At 48.8% G+C, this 14,201-nt stretch overlaps 5 protein-coding genes across 5 annotated transcripts; 2 read left to right on the forward strand and 3 right to left on the reverse strand.

Moving 5' to 3' along the window:
• Positions 1-71: 71 nt before the first annotated feature.
• ASPGLDRAFT_64530 (uncharacterized protein) lies at positions 72-4,210 on the reverse strand (the record flags this gene model as incomplete). Its single annotated transcript, XM_022548788.1, has 7 exons — positions 72-1,018; positions 1,070-1,458; positions 1,518-1,555; positions 1,608-1,742; positions 2,619-3,800; positions 3,856-3,967; positions 4,026-4,210. 7 exons carry the CDS (start codon positions 4,208-4,210, stop codon positions 72-74), a joined length of 2,988 nt encoding a protein of 995 aa, XP_022404070.1.
• Positions 4,211-5,916: 1,706 nt separating this feature from the next.
• Positions 5,917-6,567, forward strand: ASPGLDRAFT_64531 (putative RING finger domain protein; the record flags this gene model as incomplete). The annotated part of the gene is made up of 3 exons (XM_022548789.1): positions 5,917-6,047; positions 6,106-6,321; positions 6,384-6,567. The coding sequence occupies 3 exons, from the start codon at positions 5,917-5,919 to the stop codon at positions 6,565-6,567; spliced, it is 531 nt and encodes a 176-aa protein (XP_022404071.1).
• A 370-nt stretch (positions 6,568-6,937) lies between these two features.
• Positions 6,938-7,612, reverse strand: ASPGLDRAFT_23399 (uncharacterized protein; the record flags this gene model as incomplete). The annotated part of the gene is made up of 1 exon (XM_022543282.1): positions 6,938-7,612. The coding sequence occupies one exon, from the start codon at positions 7,610-7,612 to the stop codon at positions 6,938-6,940; it is 675 nt and encodes a 224-aa protein (XP_022404072.1).
• Positions 7,613-8,107: 495 nt separating this feature from the next.
• ASPGLDRAFT_23400 (uncharacterized protein) lies at positions 8,108-9,121 on the forward strand (the record flags this gene model as incomplete). Its single annotated transcript, XM_022543283.1, has 1 exon — positions 8,108-9,121. The coding sequence occupies one exon, from the start codon at positions 8,108-8,110 to the stop codon at positions 9,119-9,121; it is 1,014 nt and encodes a 337-aa protein (XP_022404073.1).
• Positions 9,122-11,186: 2,065 nt separating this feature from the next.
• optC (small oligopeptide transporter, OPT family) lies at positions 11,187-14,062 on the reverse strand. Its single transcript, XM_022545910.1, has 8 exons — positions 13,882-14,062; positions 13,683-13,831; positions 12,843-13,634; positions 12,548-12,789; positions 12,162-12,500; positions 11,975-12,106; positions 11,737-11,922; positions 11,187-11,671 (listed from the first exon to the last, which is right to left on the reverse strand). The coding sequence occupies exons 1-8, from the start codon at positions 14,028-14,030 to the stop codon at positions 11,339-11,341; spliced, it is 2,322 nt and encodes a 773-aa protein (XP_022404074.1). The 5' UTR covers positions 14,031-14,062; the 3' UTR covers positions 11,187-11,338.
• Between the last annotated feature and the right edge of the window lie 139 nt (positions 14,063-14,201).

Genomic DNA, 14,201 nt, shown 5'->3' on the forward strand with positions numbered 1-14,201 from the left:
GTCTTCTCTAACTATAATAAACCCTGGCGCCGCTAATTCCATCCTGCGTACATCCTATGTACATTGCTTAACTAGGCAATCGAGACCTGCGAAGGGAGAGAATCATCCCTCCCGGTTCCAATTCCAACTCCATCAAGTCCGTAGATTTGACATACTCTTGTGGCTACTCTTTCTCCGCTCCAGTATGCTCCCGTCGTTGTTCCGAGCGCTACGAATGGCGCTGTATGTTCGCCGGCAAACCAGACCCCGCGTTCTTTCCCAATTCCGGCACCGTCGCGGAGGACTTTGATATCCTTATCGCCTTGTTCCAAGCCGACCTGGAAGTTGCTGTACGAGCCGTTGCCTGCGTATGGGTCTGTTTGCCATTGTGTTGCGAGGAAAGCGAGGGGTTTGCAGTCTGCAGATGCAGCGGAGTAGCCATGCAGACGGGAATAGAAGGGGTGGAGGAAGTCGTTGAGATAGTCGTGGTATTCAGATGACGAAGGTGACAAATTCGAGATGTTGGAAACGACGTGGCTCGCGCAGGGCCCGTGGATGTAGAAGAGGAGGGTTGGGTGGGCCTGTGGACCGAGGGTTGCAAGAGAAACGCATTCTTGGTTCCAGGTGATCTCTTTCGGATGGTTTGTATATGTTGGATCAAGGAACATGGCGAAGTTTGGGGCTTTTAATTCCACTCCCTCGGTATGCCAAAAGGCCTGCGGAAATGTCACATAGACTTTTTCAAGACGGCCATAGGAAATGCTATCAATAGCCTGGATAAGACGAGGGTGAAGGTCCGGAGTAAAGGCAGCTTTGTTTTGTTTAAGCCAGCCCAAAGGACAGGTCACGACGACCTCGTCGAATCGGTGCTTTTGTCCATCTGCAGTGGACAGCACAACCTGCTGGTCTTTCTGTGACTCGCGAGGTTGCGCTTCAATCCCCACAACAGGCTGATTGAACCGAACATCCGCATTTTTCAGCGCAGCCTTAGACACAAACTCCAGAATCTTCTGATACGTAGAAGACACAAAACAATTACCTATAATTTCAGCCATCACTCAAATCCCCATGAAGAACAGATCGAACCTACTCGAATCAATACACTCCTCCAAACAAAAGAACTTCAAGCTCTGTCTCTCAATTGGATCCCCAACATATGACCCCCACAACCTACAACTCTCAAGACAAGCCTCTTTCTCCGCCTCACTGAAACCCCTCTTCTCAACCCTTTCTTTGAAGAAATCAAATAAGCTCCGATCCGACGGGATACTATCTTTGTATATATTGCTGTATTCAAATGCCTCTTCAACAGTCGTCCACACGAAATCGGAAACTTTGGCGGCGAGTTTGTCGTCGAGTGGTGTTCCATCTCTAGAGAAAACGATTTGATTCTCGTCAAAATCTTCGAGTTTGGTATTTGTTGACTCCGCGATAACTGAGATTGGGTTGTCTTGACCACCGTGAATCCAGTTCGGTCCGCTATCATACATCAGTATGCCACTCTCGACATCACTTTCAAATACGGAACAGGATCCTACAGATCAACCAAGTGATCCCCAACCTTGCTCTGGGCGATCTATTCACCGTTAACCAATGGCCCTACTACGGGGGGGGGTTGTGAGACTCACCCTTCCCCCAACTTGATCTCTCGCCTCAAAAATCGTGACTTGAGCGCCGTTCTGGCCGAGGATATCTGTGCATCGTAGGCCGGAGATGCCAGCTCCGATAATCGCCACACGCGGGGTTTTGCCCATCATAAGAGGCTCTCTTAGAATAGAAGGTCTTTGGATTGGGAGTAATCGAGAGGTAGTAGTATACCTCTGCAGAAATGGTGTTGGAGGGTTCTGGTAAGAGTTAGTATTGATTTACGTGGGTATTTTGTAAGGCCAAGATGAATTTTCTGGATAGAATACTCACATAGAATTTGAAATGCTCGAATGTCCAGCGTCGTATCGATAGACCGAACATAAAAAACAATGATGGTGGTGAAGAAGCAGATGCCAAGCCAAGCGATATATATCAGCGGCCACGTGCCAGCCAGACTCGGTATCCTCTCTACAAATGCCCCTCTTTCTACGGAATACAGAGTACTACAAAAGCCACTGGTTTTATATCCTGAATTTTATCTTTTATTGATACAAATTATATCCGGATATCTAATACCGCCGACACAAGCCAGCTTACCATCAAAATGTTCCACCCAGTCCTGGAAGAACTAAATATGTCCAAAGTCCCAAGACCGGTCCAACGAATAATCAAGAGAATCATTCACACATCATGTGCAATCACCGCTTGCTAGATTGCATCTTTCAGCATGGATAAGACAAAAAAAGAAGTAAAGGGAATCAGTTAAAAACAAAAGAAATCACAAAGGAAAATGATAGGTCGTGTCACAGGACGGAGGGTATTTTCTACCTCCATGCACCTTGGCTAAGTGATAATAAGCCTTGGATGCAGTCGAGATCTTCTTCTTGGCTGGCGCTGCTGCCATTGGCCACGAATGCGGAGACTTCTGGCTCAACTTCGGGAGCGGTTTTTCGTTGCTGGTGAGCTTGGGAAAGACGGGAGCGACGGTTTTTGCTGTTCGCGTCTTTGAGTGCTGGGCGTTGCATATTGGAGGTTGTCGTGCGTCGACGGACGTTGGAGACCCGGGTGCCTGGGATCCAGTTCTCTTTGTCCGAATCACCGTTGTGGAACTCAAAGTCTTCATCGTTCTTCTTGGAGCTGCCCAGGAGTTTGGGCATCTTGAGAGAGTTACCCGATACCTGACCCAATGCATTTGCTCTGTTCAACTCCAGTCGTCCGAGAGACGAGACCGTGCGAGAAAGCTTCCGCCTCTTATCTCCTGCCTGCATGGGCACCGGAGTGTCAGGATGGCTGGGGGAGTTGTTGGCAAAGGCATTCTGCCTTGAGGAAAGGCTTCGGGTCAACGATCGCTGGCCACGGGAGCGGAAGAGCCCTGGGGTGCTATGTGGCGCACTCTGGGCGCTACCAGGAGTTGACAGGGCACTTCTGGCGTCCGTGTCGAAGACGGACTCCCAGTTACGGGGATCACGAGATCGACCGAACATTCTCTCTTTCTCACTCGAGGCCACTCGCGGCGTTGCGGGCAGGATTGCACTGTTACTCCGTCGAAGACCTGCGAAGCGGGACTTCCGAGTAGAGAACATGGATATACGGTTCTTGGATGGAGAGGGTTCATCGTCCGTACGGATGACTGCCTTTCCATCCGAAGACATGGATATGCGGAGAGCATTTTGTCCCTTTGGTGGGGATGGGGTCATTTCACCCTCTTTCCGTACCATTGCCTCGCCATCAAACGATAGTGAAATCCGCAGCGAGGGTGGTGACTTGAAGTCTTTTGACGCGTCTTTCTCTGCTGGCTGGGGTGCAGATGCATCACCACGCAGGTCAGTCACCGATCGCTTTCGCTTGGTGGTGCTCAACTGTGATGCGTCTGGTTGTGTGGTTTCGGGGTTCTTCACTGGTTCAGGTTCAGGCTCTGGTGCTGCCTCCTCGTTTGGCTGCTGGGGGACTTCAGACGTCTCTGAATCCAAGCTCGTCTGAGAGCTCTGAATAGACTGTTCCTGCTCATCCTTGTCCTCAGCACCAGATACAGGGTCCGACTCGAACGAAGACTGCAACGCGTCCGACGACGGTGCATTGTCAAGGTCACCCTGCTCCACCGTGCTGCGTTCCGCCGACATATTATCATCGCCCTCTCTCAATTCGTCTGCTATAGCACACGGTGCGAGGAGTTCATGAGGTTGAAGCGGTTTCGACTTCCGACGATCATTCTGACGGCGGTTCTGGAACCAAATCTGAAGTCGCGTTAGAACATATCCCAACCATGCAATTGTATCTGAAAAAGCCAACCTGCACCTCCTTCTCCCCCAATGAAACACGATTAACAATATCCGCCCTCGCAGTCTTATCCGGCTTCGGATTCCGCTGATACTCAGCCTCTAGAATAGCATGGTCCTCCGGACTATCGAGACCCACAGTTAGCCACGCGTGCATAAATCGCTCACATTAAGTGTGCGTACCTAGTCCGACGACGTTTCTGACGAGCCAGCAGCTTGTTGTCCACTCTGGGAGGCAGGTTTTGCGTCAATGTCTTTTGGGAATGGACGAGAAAGGCGTAGTTGAGAGCGGCGGCTGTGGCGTCGGAGGGCGGGACGGATGGAGGAGAAGAGGAGCATGCGGGGAGGGTAGAATTCGGCTCAGACATGGTGAGGGAGAGGAATGAGATAGGGATTGATCAAAGGAGCATTGGGTGAGACAGGAGTAGTCGTGGTAGGAGTAGGAATGGTCGTGAAATAACTAGTCGTCGAATAGTAGGTAGCAGTATCAACCAGAGAACTATGAACCAGCCAAAGAGCAGAACAGAAGACAAAAGATAAAACAACAGAAGAAAAACAAACGCAGAAAAGAAGAAATAAAAGGACTTGGTTGAGCACACCCCGAGGTGAAAAAGCCGTGGTGAAGAAAACGCCTCGACTAGTATTAAAGATCGCGTCGCGACAAGTGGAGGACGCGGCGGAGCGGGCGTGACTTGACAGTAAGTAAAGTAAGCTTACCGGAAAATTGCCCGCACGTTCTGTGTACTATGTATGATTGACTTTTCTATTTTACTAGGTTTTAATGCAATTGAATCAATTGCTCAATTTCAATTCTGATCTCGTTTCTGTATGAAATGGTCTATGACGAGGCGATTTCCTTACTGTTTGATTGTCGGTATTGACGCTATTCCACTGTACCCTGAGAACCAAGATACTCAGTAGTAGTACTCGGAGCATCGCATTTTATGCAATCGTCTATGTATAGTCACGATGACTGAGCTGGTTTGTATACTATGTACGAGAGACCAGCTCCAGGCCAATTGACCAAGCAAGGACTTGTACAGAGTACGCTCGTACTCGCTGTGCTCCATACTGTACTCGGTATACAGTACGCATAGCTGTTCTTACCGGTGGAATCGTCGTTCGTTACGGGAAATTTGTAGCTCGCGTGGTTTCCCGATTCGGACAAAAAGACGCGCCAAACGCGATGTCACGTGGGATTGCATACATACGGACTTATTACAGCTCAGAGATGATCTCTGGTTATGTACATATTCTGCTTTGGGATATATATTTAATATTAATAACTATTAATGCTTAAGGAACTGCAGCAGAATAACGGTGAATATGATCTATCATCGATCTGCATTCTCCGCACCACACGGTTGACACATTCCTGCCTACCCCGGATTCTACTAGGTTACTTGGTTGGTTATTGACGGGGATAGCCATTTGATACACTGTCACGGTTTCCCTTCTCCTGGCTGGCACACGGTTACTATTGTGCTATGCTGGACTCTGCAAGGCATGAGGCTGTTTCACAGAATCGTCTGCATTATGCCGGATAACTTGTTTGCTTGTCCAACTCCTGGGAAATGACCGTGGGTGTGCAACGTGTCAAGCGGGACGGAACGAAGGATTCAACTTGCTTTGATGTTGAGAGCTAAAATGGGGTGGCTAAACTATATCATTGTTAGCGGAGTATGGATAGCGACATCTGGAAATCGTTCTTGTCAATCATGCCATATCATGCCACTACTTGTACTCATATAAAACGGTGCAAGTACTTGTAGCCACAAAGTTCTCAGGCTATATATTTAGCTTAGAATACAAAGAGTTTTATTCCAAACTCCGTCCAACTGACCGGATCATCCGACCAGTGTGAGTGCTGCTGGAGGGTGAAGCTGTCACTCAATTCTAACCCCGCCAGATCGACTGCTTGGCTTTGTTCATCGTTTGAACCTTTCATTTTCTTCTCCTTCTCCTTTTCTTCTCTCTTTCTCTTTTTTTCTCAAAGGGCAAATGCCCGTCTCCTCCTTTGCTCCGTCCCCGCCTCGCGTATCTAATCATCCTCGACCAGGGAAAGAAATGGGGGATGTCGTCATCGTCACCGACACCGCAGACAGACCATATTAAGAATAATAATGCCGGATTGAACAAACAACATTTAATCATTGCGTTGGGTGTTGGTTTAAGTGTGGTCACTTTGATCATCATGTGTTTACTGTACGCCCCTATCACTCTCCTACAAAGAGTACAAATGCTGATTTACATGTATGTGGAGTCTCTCCATCTTCGTCAACAACCGCCACAGCAACTCCGACAACAGCGAACGTCGTCGCTTTCGCCCCTCCCGCTCCAAAAAACCCAAGAAATCACCCAGCGAACGACGCCTCCGCAAACTCGACGCCGAGTCACCTATATGCACCCTCGAGGAATGGTGGTCTAGAGCCAAGATCCCTCCTCTCCCGTCGGATGATGAAAGCGATCAGTTTACATGGTGTGCCACACCCCTCCACCACATCAGCATCCAAGGTGAGACAAGAGGTGCTAATAGGACAGTGCGATATGTCTCGACTCCGTCCTGCGAAGCCACGAGATCCGCGACCTGAAATGCCTACATGTTTTCCATCGCGAGTGTTTGGATAAGTGGTATCTGCAGGACCAGTTCCATTGTCCGTTGTGTCATCGGGCGTATTTTAAGCAGCAGTTTCAGCCGACGAATGAGTTTGTGTGGATGGTATGATATTACTTGATTTATTTTGGTGCAGATCTTTTGTTGATATGGGTTGGTTTTAGTGATTTTTTATTTTGTTGTGCTTGGGTTGGTTTGCCATCAATTGGCGTTGCTTGTTACTGATGCTCATGCTTGTGCTTGTGATGGACGACTTATGATTTATGACCATGTTTCTTGATTTCTTGTTGATACCCTTGAACGATACCCCTCGTTACTCAATCTGCCATATATTTTGCATGAAGATCCTATTTTGAAACAACACCGATACCAGGAGATACCAGTTGACGGAAATTAGATGCAAGCCAACCATTAACACCAAATGAATTCTAACATGTCGAGAACCAGCAAAAACAACGCCTATCCATTCCTTTCCACGGTCTCAACCCATACCCCAGATATACTCACGAAACATCCGGACATTATACGGAGTCTTGTAAGCAACAAGATCAAATGGCACAACCTCCAGCTCGTCCTCTACCGTCACCTTGTCCTGGGTAGAGCACTCTTTACTCTGAATACAACACCGACATGCACTAGTACAGTGCCCATGTTTCCACTCCCGCTCAGTCTCCCGGGCTTTCTCACAACACCCACATTTCCGTCTATAGCATCTACCCCTCCCAGCACAATCCCTGCAAAGCCATTCAGAAAGATACCAATTTGGCTTCTGTCTGCATGCTTCATAGGCCCGTCCCACTGCTCCCAGGGGAGTATTCGTCTCCAGACGCCAGAGATGCTGCTTATGCTGCCAGTAGTCATCATTTAGACGCTGGAGTTCGGCCTTGTAAGCAGCAAGCTGGCCTTCTTTCTTTTCCACCTTGTTGCCCTTTCCTTCAGCCTCACAGCCCCCAAAATCAGGCTCCCCATCCATGCCCAGCACCATTAATTCAATACATAGACTCTGAACCTCCCCTTTAACTAAAATCTCCCGCTGCACGACCCACCGGCCCTTAATATCCGCCTCTATGATATCCTGCGCCCAGCGGTGATTCTCCTTGGTCTCTGCTACTGACTGCCTCCTGGAGAGGAGGAGACGGATTCCATGCGCATACATGCCATCACCGGCATCTTCCAGTGCGCGCTCGAGCCATCCTAGATCGGCGAGTTCCTTGGCTTCTCTCTGTCCTCGTTCTTGATGTTATTCTCGAGTTTCCTATGCGATATCCCCGGAAACTCAATGAAGATCTGGTCTTTGTCGTCGAGGGATAGGGACTTGGAGCGGAGGGATTCTAGGAGTTCTCGGGGGTTGAGGTTCTGGTGGAGACGCTCGCGCCATTCTTCTGCTGTGGGTTCTCTGAGAGTCATGGTGTGTTAGTAGTTGAATCTGGAGGAAGATCGTATGGAGAGGGAGAGAGTTCTGCTACTTTGTAGGTTGAAGTAGGCAGCATCATGTCCTGTCTGGCTTCCGAATGATTACATGACGACTCTAGGCAGTTATACTGAATTTTTAAAGTTGTCGGTTAGGATGTCAATTTAGGCATCAATGGGACTGTTACTTTTCTTCCTCCAGCCTCATCATTCCTAATAGTTCAACAGTTCAACACTCACCATGTTCGAATTCCTATTTCGACCAAAAACAGCAGAAGACTGGCACGCCCATCTTCGTCGAAATCCTCATCCCCAAAAGATGCTGAAATGCCTCCTTTCAGACATATCACTCAGCGATAAACGCATGATCCTATACGCATTCCTCGAAGCATGCGTCGAAAAGAGACAAGAAGAATCTAAATGCACGATCCTGGATGCATTCCTCCACGCATCCGTCGAAAGAAAGCACAAAGAAGTGCAAAACCCAAAACATCTCAAATACCTGGCAGGCACCAAAAAACAGTCTAAGCTACTATGGCTCGAGTCTAAACTAGACGATGCCAGCCACCTTGAAATAACTCAGTTTATCCGCTTCGCACTCTTCGACGAAGAAGATGACTACAACGACATGGACTGGTGTTCACGTATCATCAAAGCGGATATAAAAGCGCGGTGGATCGTCCAGAGGGAGATTTATCTAAATGAGGAAGTTCAAGCGCTATACAAGTCACTGTCCCTTCTTCCTCCTAATACTGATGCTGCTGTTTCTGCTGCTGCTGCTGCTGCTGCTGAAGCGGAATCCCAGCTCAACGCCCATGAAAAAGAACTCCGATATCTAAATTATGTCTACTGGGCCCACAAGAGGCACATTTGGCTCCTTGAAGCAGGGACCCCAGTATCAGCAGCTGGACGGGCCTATGAAGCTCGCAGAAAACACATTCCAGATTGGTATCTCTCTGAATGGCTGCGGCGCGACTGCGCGGGTCGTGGTGGCTGTTGTGGACGGGGGTGTGAGTGCTGCGAAAGGGCGCGAAACACCAGGGACAGAGAATGGAGTCATGGCCATTGTACTAGTGCTTGTGGGTGTTGTGTTCGCACTAGGGGGCGTGGTAGGGCCAGGGAGGTTTTATTACTGGGTCCAGAGGAGGATATGGATGTGTTGCCGGATGATTGTGGGGTTAGCGAGGATTGCCAGGGGTTGTATGTCAATAGGTTGATGGTTGCCTATATTTGGGGGTTTGGGGGGTTTGTATAGGCGGGCAATTTTTAGAAGAAATTTGGGTATAATTTTGACTATTCAATCAACCTTCTTGGGCACTCTACCATTATTCTCCCTTGTCTCCGGGAACCGCTCTAAGAGGACAAATAAATACAAGAAAAACGCTAGACAACTCACCATTCCTCCCCAGAAAGTCCGCATGAACTGAAAGGAGCTATACTCGTCTTTGAAACCCACAGAATAGCATCAGTTGACCGAACGCCAAGCTAGCATGTCGTATGGAGGCTGTTAATGTTAGCCGGAGTTAATTCAAGGCTAGAGCTCGACTAAAGGATCTCATACCTAGCATCCCCCGATTCGAATCACAATGAAATGCACGAATGACGAAGAATACAGATGAGACGATTGAGAGTACAGTAGTCCCTATTTCAATCTGTTCATCTTCCAAGCGCAGGAAGGAGAGTGCTTTTGGACCGACCGAAACAGAAACGTCCCAACCTCTGTGCTAAAGACCTGGTTGAAAAACTTCACACCCGCACGACGAAGGTCGTTAGGGCGGCCCGAATTGCCATTGGTTGGCGATTTTTTGTGCAACGTCCAGGGCAGCGTCGTGTTTGGAAATGAGGATTTGGGTGATGTATGCTCGGACTTCGTTTGGACCTGCGGATCCGGGGGGTGGGGGGGTGGAGTGTTTTATGGAAGAAATTGGGCGAGGGGTTTGTCTGGTTTAGGAAAACACTGGACCTTGGTTGTGTTGGTCTTGGCATGTTGCTTAACTCCGAACTATGAATCTAATAGAAGAAATGACGGGGTATACGAAGAAAACATGCCAGAGGCAAAATGATAGGTGAGCAAAGGAAAGAAGCGATGATAGATTGATGTGTAGAGCTAGAATGCGACAGGGCACGTATCCATATTTACAGATAACCGCATAAAACATCTATCTAGAACGCTCCGTATAGCTGCAAGAAGAGCAGGAATTCCGTCTGAATAAAAACGGATATATGCCTACATATTCGAGACTGATGTAAAAGGAGAAGCTTGGAATATGCACCCTAACGAATTTTCCCGTTCAGTCAAAGGCAAACCTCATAAAATCATCCCTAATATCCAACCCCCAGATATACGCAAAATGCAATTGAACGCCATATAGACCGCCAATTATAGCCGGAACACCTTTCAGACAAGCCCCCAGGTCATCATCCAGCTTCGCCTCCTTACTAGAGTCTTTTGTGCGAATGCAACAGCCACAAGCACCAGTACAATGCCCTCGATCCCAGTCGCAGTTCCGGTGTGTCCCTCTAGGTTTCTCACAGCATCCACTGCGTCCAGCACAGTCTAGGCGAAGCCAGTTTGATAAATACCAGTTGGGGTACTTCCTGTGTGCTTGTAAAGCCCTGCCAAAGAGGAATGTTGGGGAAAATGCTTCAAGGCCCCTGAGGCGGTACTTGTGCTCCCAGTACTCGCTATCTAATCGCTTTAATTCTTGTTCAAATGCGCTGAGCCGGGATTCAGCCTCTGCTTTTTCTTCCTTTACTTCACCATTCTCATCCGCGATGAGCGGTAGCGTCTTGCGGAGGGCCTGTATCTCCTCTTCCAAAAATATCTCCCGCTGAACAATCCAGCGCGCCTTGATATTCCCCTTGATAACATGACACGACCAGATAATATCATCATCTTCCTCCTCCGGTAATATCATAGCGAGACAACAGCGGGTTATTTGGGCAAGTTTAGCCTCGCCGGCAGTCTCCAGCTTCGACTCGAGCCATAGTATGTCGGAGAGTCTGGGCTCTTTCACCTCTTTCACCTCTTTCACCTCTTTCAACGCTTTGGCTTTGGGGTCTTTGGGAGGGTTTGATTCTTTGGTCGGGTTTTTCTCTTTCAATTTTCGTTTTAGTCCCACTTGTGTGGTGGAGAATGCTTCGAATAGTCGAGCTTTGTCGGCGAAGTCTGTCTTTTGAGAGGAGGCATTTCAATAGTGCTTGGGGATCGGGATCCTGACCAAGGCGTTTACGCCAGTCTTCTATCTTTGGTTCTGCCCATAGGAAGCGGAATATGGTTGCGATAGGGTAGCAAGGATTGGGGATGAGAGATGGATGGATGGGTATAGGAGGGGGGCATCGCGGATTATAAGTTATTTGAGTGTGATAGTAAGTTTGATGTCACTCGACAATTCTTGATGTGGACTGGTCAGACATAATTAATAACATTAAAGAAACGAAACACACTCAGAACCCAAAATAAAAGAGAAGACTACTTCCAAGTCCTCACCCCAAAAGTCTCACCCTCATTAACCGTCCTCAACGGCGTCCCCGCTCCATCCGCCGTCTTCGTCGCAATACTATTTCCAAACCACTCCACGCTAACACCAGGATAAACAAGACAAAAGAAAATCAAAAAACTCCCAATCGCCAATGCTGCATCAAGTCCCGCAGAGAGAATGTAGTTATACCGCATCCACCATGCATAGAACCGGCGCTTGATGTACCCGTTGAATAACAGTCCGACAAGTCCCCAGGCCATATAGTTCGCGGCCGTGGCGGGGGGAATACTCGCTGTGGAGGCAAAGACAGCGGGGAGGTGGACCTAGTTTTTATCAGCACTATTCAGGTTATGGTGATGAGTGTGGTGGGTATGGTGGGTGTGGGTACCTTTCGCAGTCTGAGTTTCGGAAAGTATCGATCGAGGAAGAAGAAGATAATGGGTAGTAAGGCGCCGATAAGGAAGAACCATAGCATGGGGCGGTACATGGAGCCTTCTGAGAAGAGGCGCTTGGGTCCGATGAGGCCCCAGAATACGGCATTTGTTGCGTAGCCTTGGGCTAGGGGGCATGTGAACTTTGCCAGTCAGTTTTGGGACTTGCGTATGTTGGAGTGGAGGGGAACATACGCTGTTGCTTGCATTGGGGGTGCAAATCCCTTCGATGTTCCCCATAGCCCAGAGATTCACCGCTGTCTGTGTTAACCAAGAGACCAGGATCCCGGTACATTGCGCAGCAAAAGTGACTCTCGGTGGGATTTTCTACTCCCGTCAGCCATCACCACCCTCACAACCCAATCAGAAAAAAGAGACGAACCATATAATGCCCAATCTTCATATCCTGAATATACCCCAACCCCTGCGCCGAAGAAACCAGCGTAAAAATCTTGAACACGACATTATTCATCATCTGCCCCGGCCATATATACCCCGCGATAAACGCCGATATCACCGCCGTCGACAGCTGGATGTTGCAAATCGCCTTCATGATACCCGTGGGTACGAGGAGAATCACGTTGACTGCGATGGCGAGGATCAGGCCGTACCAGGGGAGACTTGTGTTGTAGACGTAGAGGAAGGCGATGCTGATGCCGAAGATGGAGAGGAAGATTGTTAGGTACCACCACATGGGGACTTGTTTGTATTTTTGCATGTGCTGTTAGGGTTAGTATGTACTCTACGATTGTGGGGAAGGGATGGCACCTTGGCGTGGATGTCTGGTTTCTGGGGCTTGGAAAGGAGGCCGAATGTTGCGAGGAGGCCTTCCCAGACTGCTTGGCGGTAGTAGAGGATGGTGTGGATTATGATGGATGCCACGGCTGCAAATCCCAGTCCGTATGAAAGGGCCGAGGTTGTTGCTAGGTATACCGGGGAATAATTATAATAAGCCGCTTCGTTGAGAGAATAATCCGGATTCATCACACGAGTCGTGTTATATGAGTTTCCTATACGAGTTAGCCTGCATCTCTGGCTAATGGTAGGATGACTTTGGACTCACCTGTATTGTCAAAATTCTCAGACGATGAAAACGGCATATACAACCCCTGCCACACATTGCTCCAATGGAGCGCAGGCGAAACAACCCACAGGAAAAAGATACTCCCACAAAACACGTTCACCAGTGCCCACGACGGAACCAACAACGGCGACCCCAAATACCCCGTTATCTGATTCCAATCAAGAGTAAGCGGCAGAAGATCCATGCCCGATGTAGCCCCGAAGACCTGGTTGACCGTCACATTCTTCGGCACGATCCAAGTAATCCACGCGAACGTAGTGAGTCCTGTGAACAGAAACCCAGGGACGAATTGATAGGCCGCTCCGCAGACAACGATGATAGAGAAAAATCCCATTCGGCTTATTTTCCACCCGTTGATTTCCTGTTTCTGGGACCGCTTTTCGTGGAACGTGTAAAGTAACGAGCAGATCGGTAGTGTTGCGGGCCATACGCAGAACGCAGGCTCTACCAGGAATCGATGGAAGAGTCCTGCGATGCCGAAACTCAGGGCCTGGGTGCTAAGAAGAAACATAAATCGGTAGCCTGCAGAGATGGGAATGTGCAGAAACTTGTCGAAGGCGACGTAGACATCCGAGGCTAGGGAGCCGTTATCGAATGCCGTCACTAAGGATGCCATGATGGCCACGATCGAATGCTCCTTCTGGTTGAAGGGGCCTGGGTTGAGAGTAAACTCGAATCCGAATACATTCCAGACCTTTGTCGGTAGCGTAGCGGCCATTAGCTTCCCACATGGTAGAGTCGCGAATATCGCAATGTAGGCCGAGAGAAACACTATTCTTGATATCAGCATGTATCCATCTGCATCGACTGTTCACTTACAAGGCGGATTATGAAGCTGGAAGAACTGATTCAATGCCGTCAAAAAAATCGTCCCGATAACTCCCAGAAACCACGCGCGAAAGGTATTGACGGGTAGATCTTCGTCCGTGTCAGAAACGCTCGCTTGGACATCTGGATAGGGGCTTTGACTGTAACTGTCAGTAAATCAAACAAATCATACCAGCACGGGGCAACGTACAGATCATCTTCACCGATGCTTTCATCTCCAGTATCGGATCTACTCTCCGGAAGCTCTTTCGACTGTCCAGAGAGCCCATTACCCTCGTCCTCCAGGGATAGGGTGGGCGCCTGCATGACTGAAATGTCTGCCCCGTGCTTTTCGGCCATGATAGCAAACAGTAGATATTCTTCTCCGGCTGTTAGCGCCAAAGTAGGACTAGAGAGTCACTGTATCAACTACTTGGTGCGGTGCTATGTTGCAGTGTAACTATTGACATCGGAGCCGTGACAGGTGATTCTATTTTGGTGGGCACCACCTTATACAACAATTGAGAAAAA

Source organism: Aspergillus glaucus (assembly GCF_001890805.1).
Source record: "Aspergillus glaucus CBS 516.65 unplaced genomic scaffold ASPGLscaffold_4, whole genome shotgun sequence".
Taxonomy (NCBI): Eukaryota; Fungi; Ascomycota; class Eurotiomycetes; order Eurotiales; family Aspergillaceae; genus Aspergillus; species Aspergillus glaucus.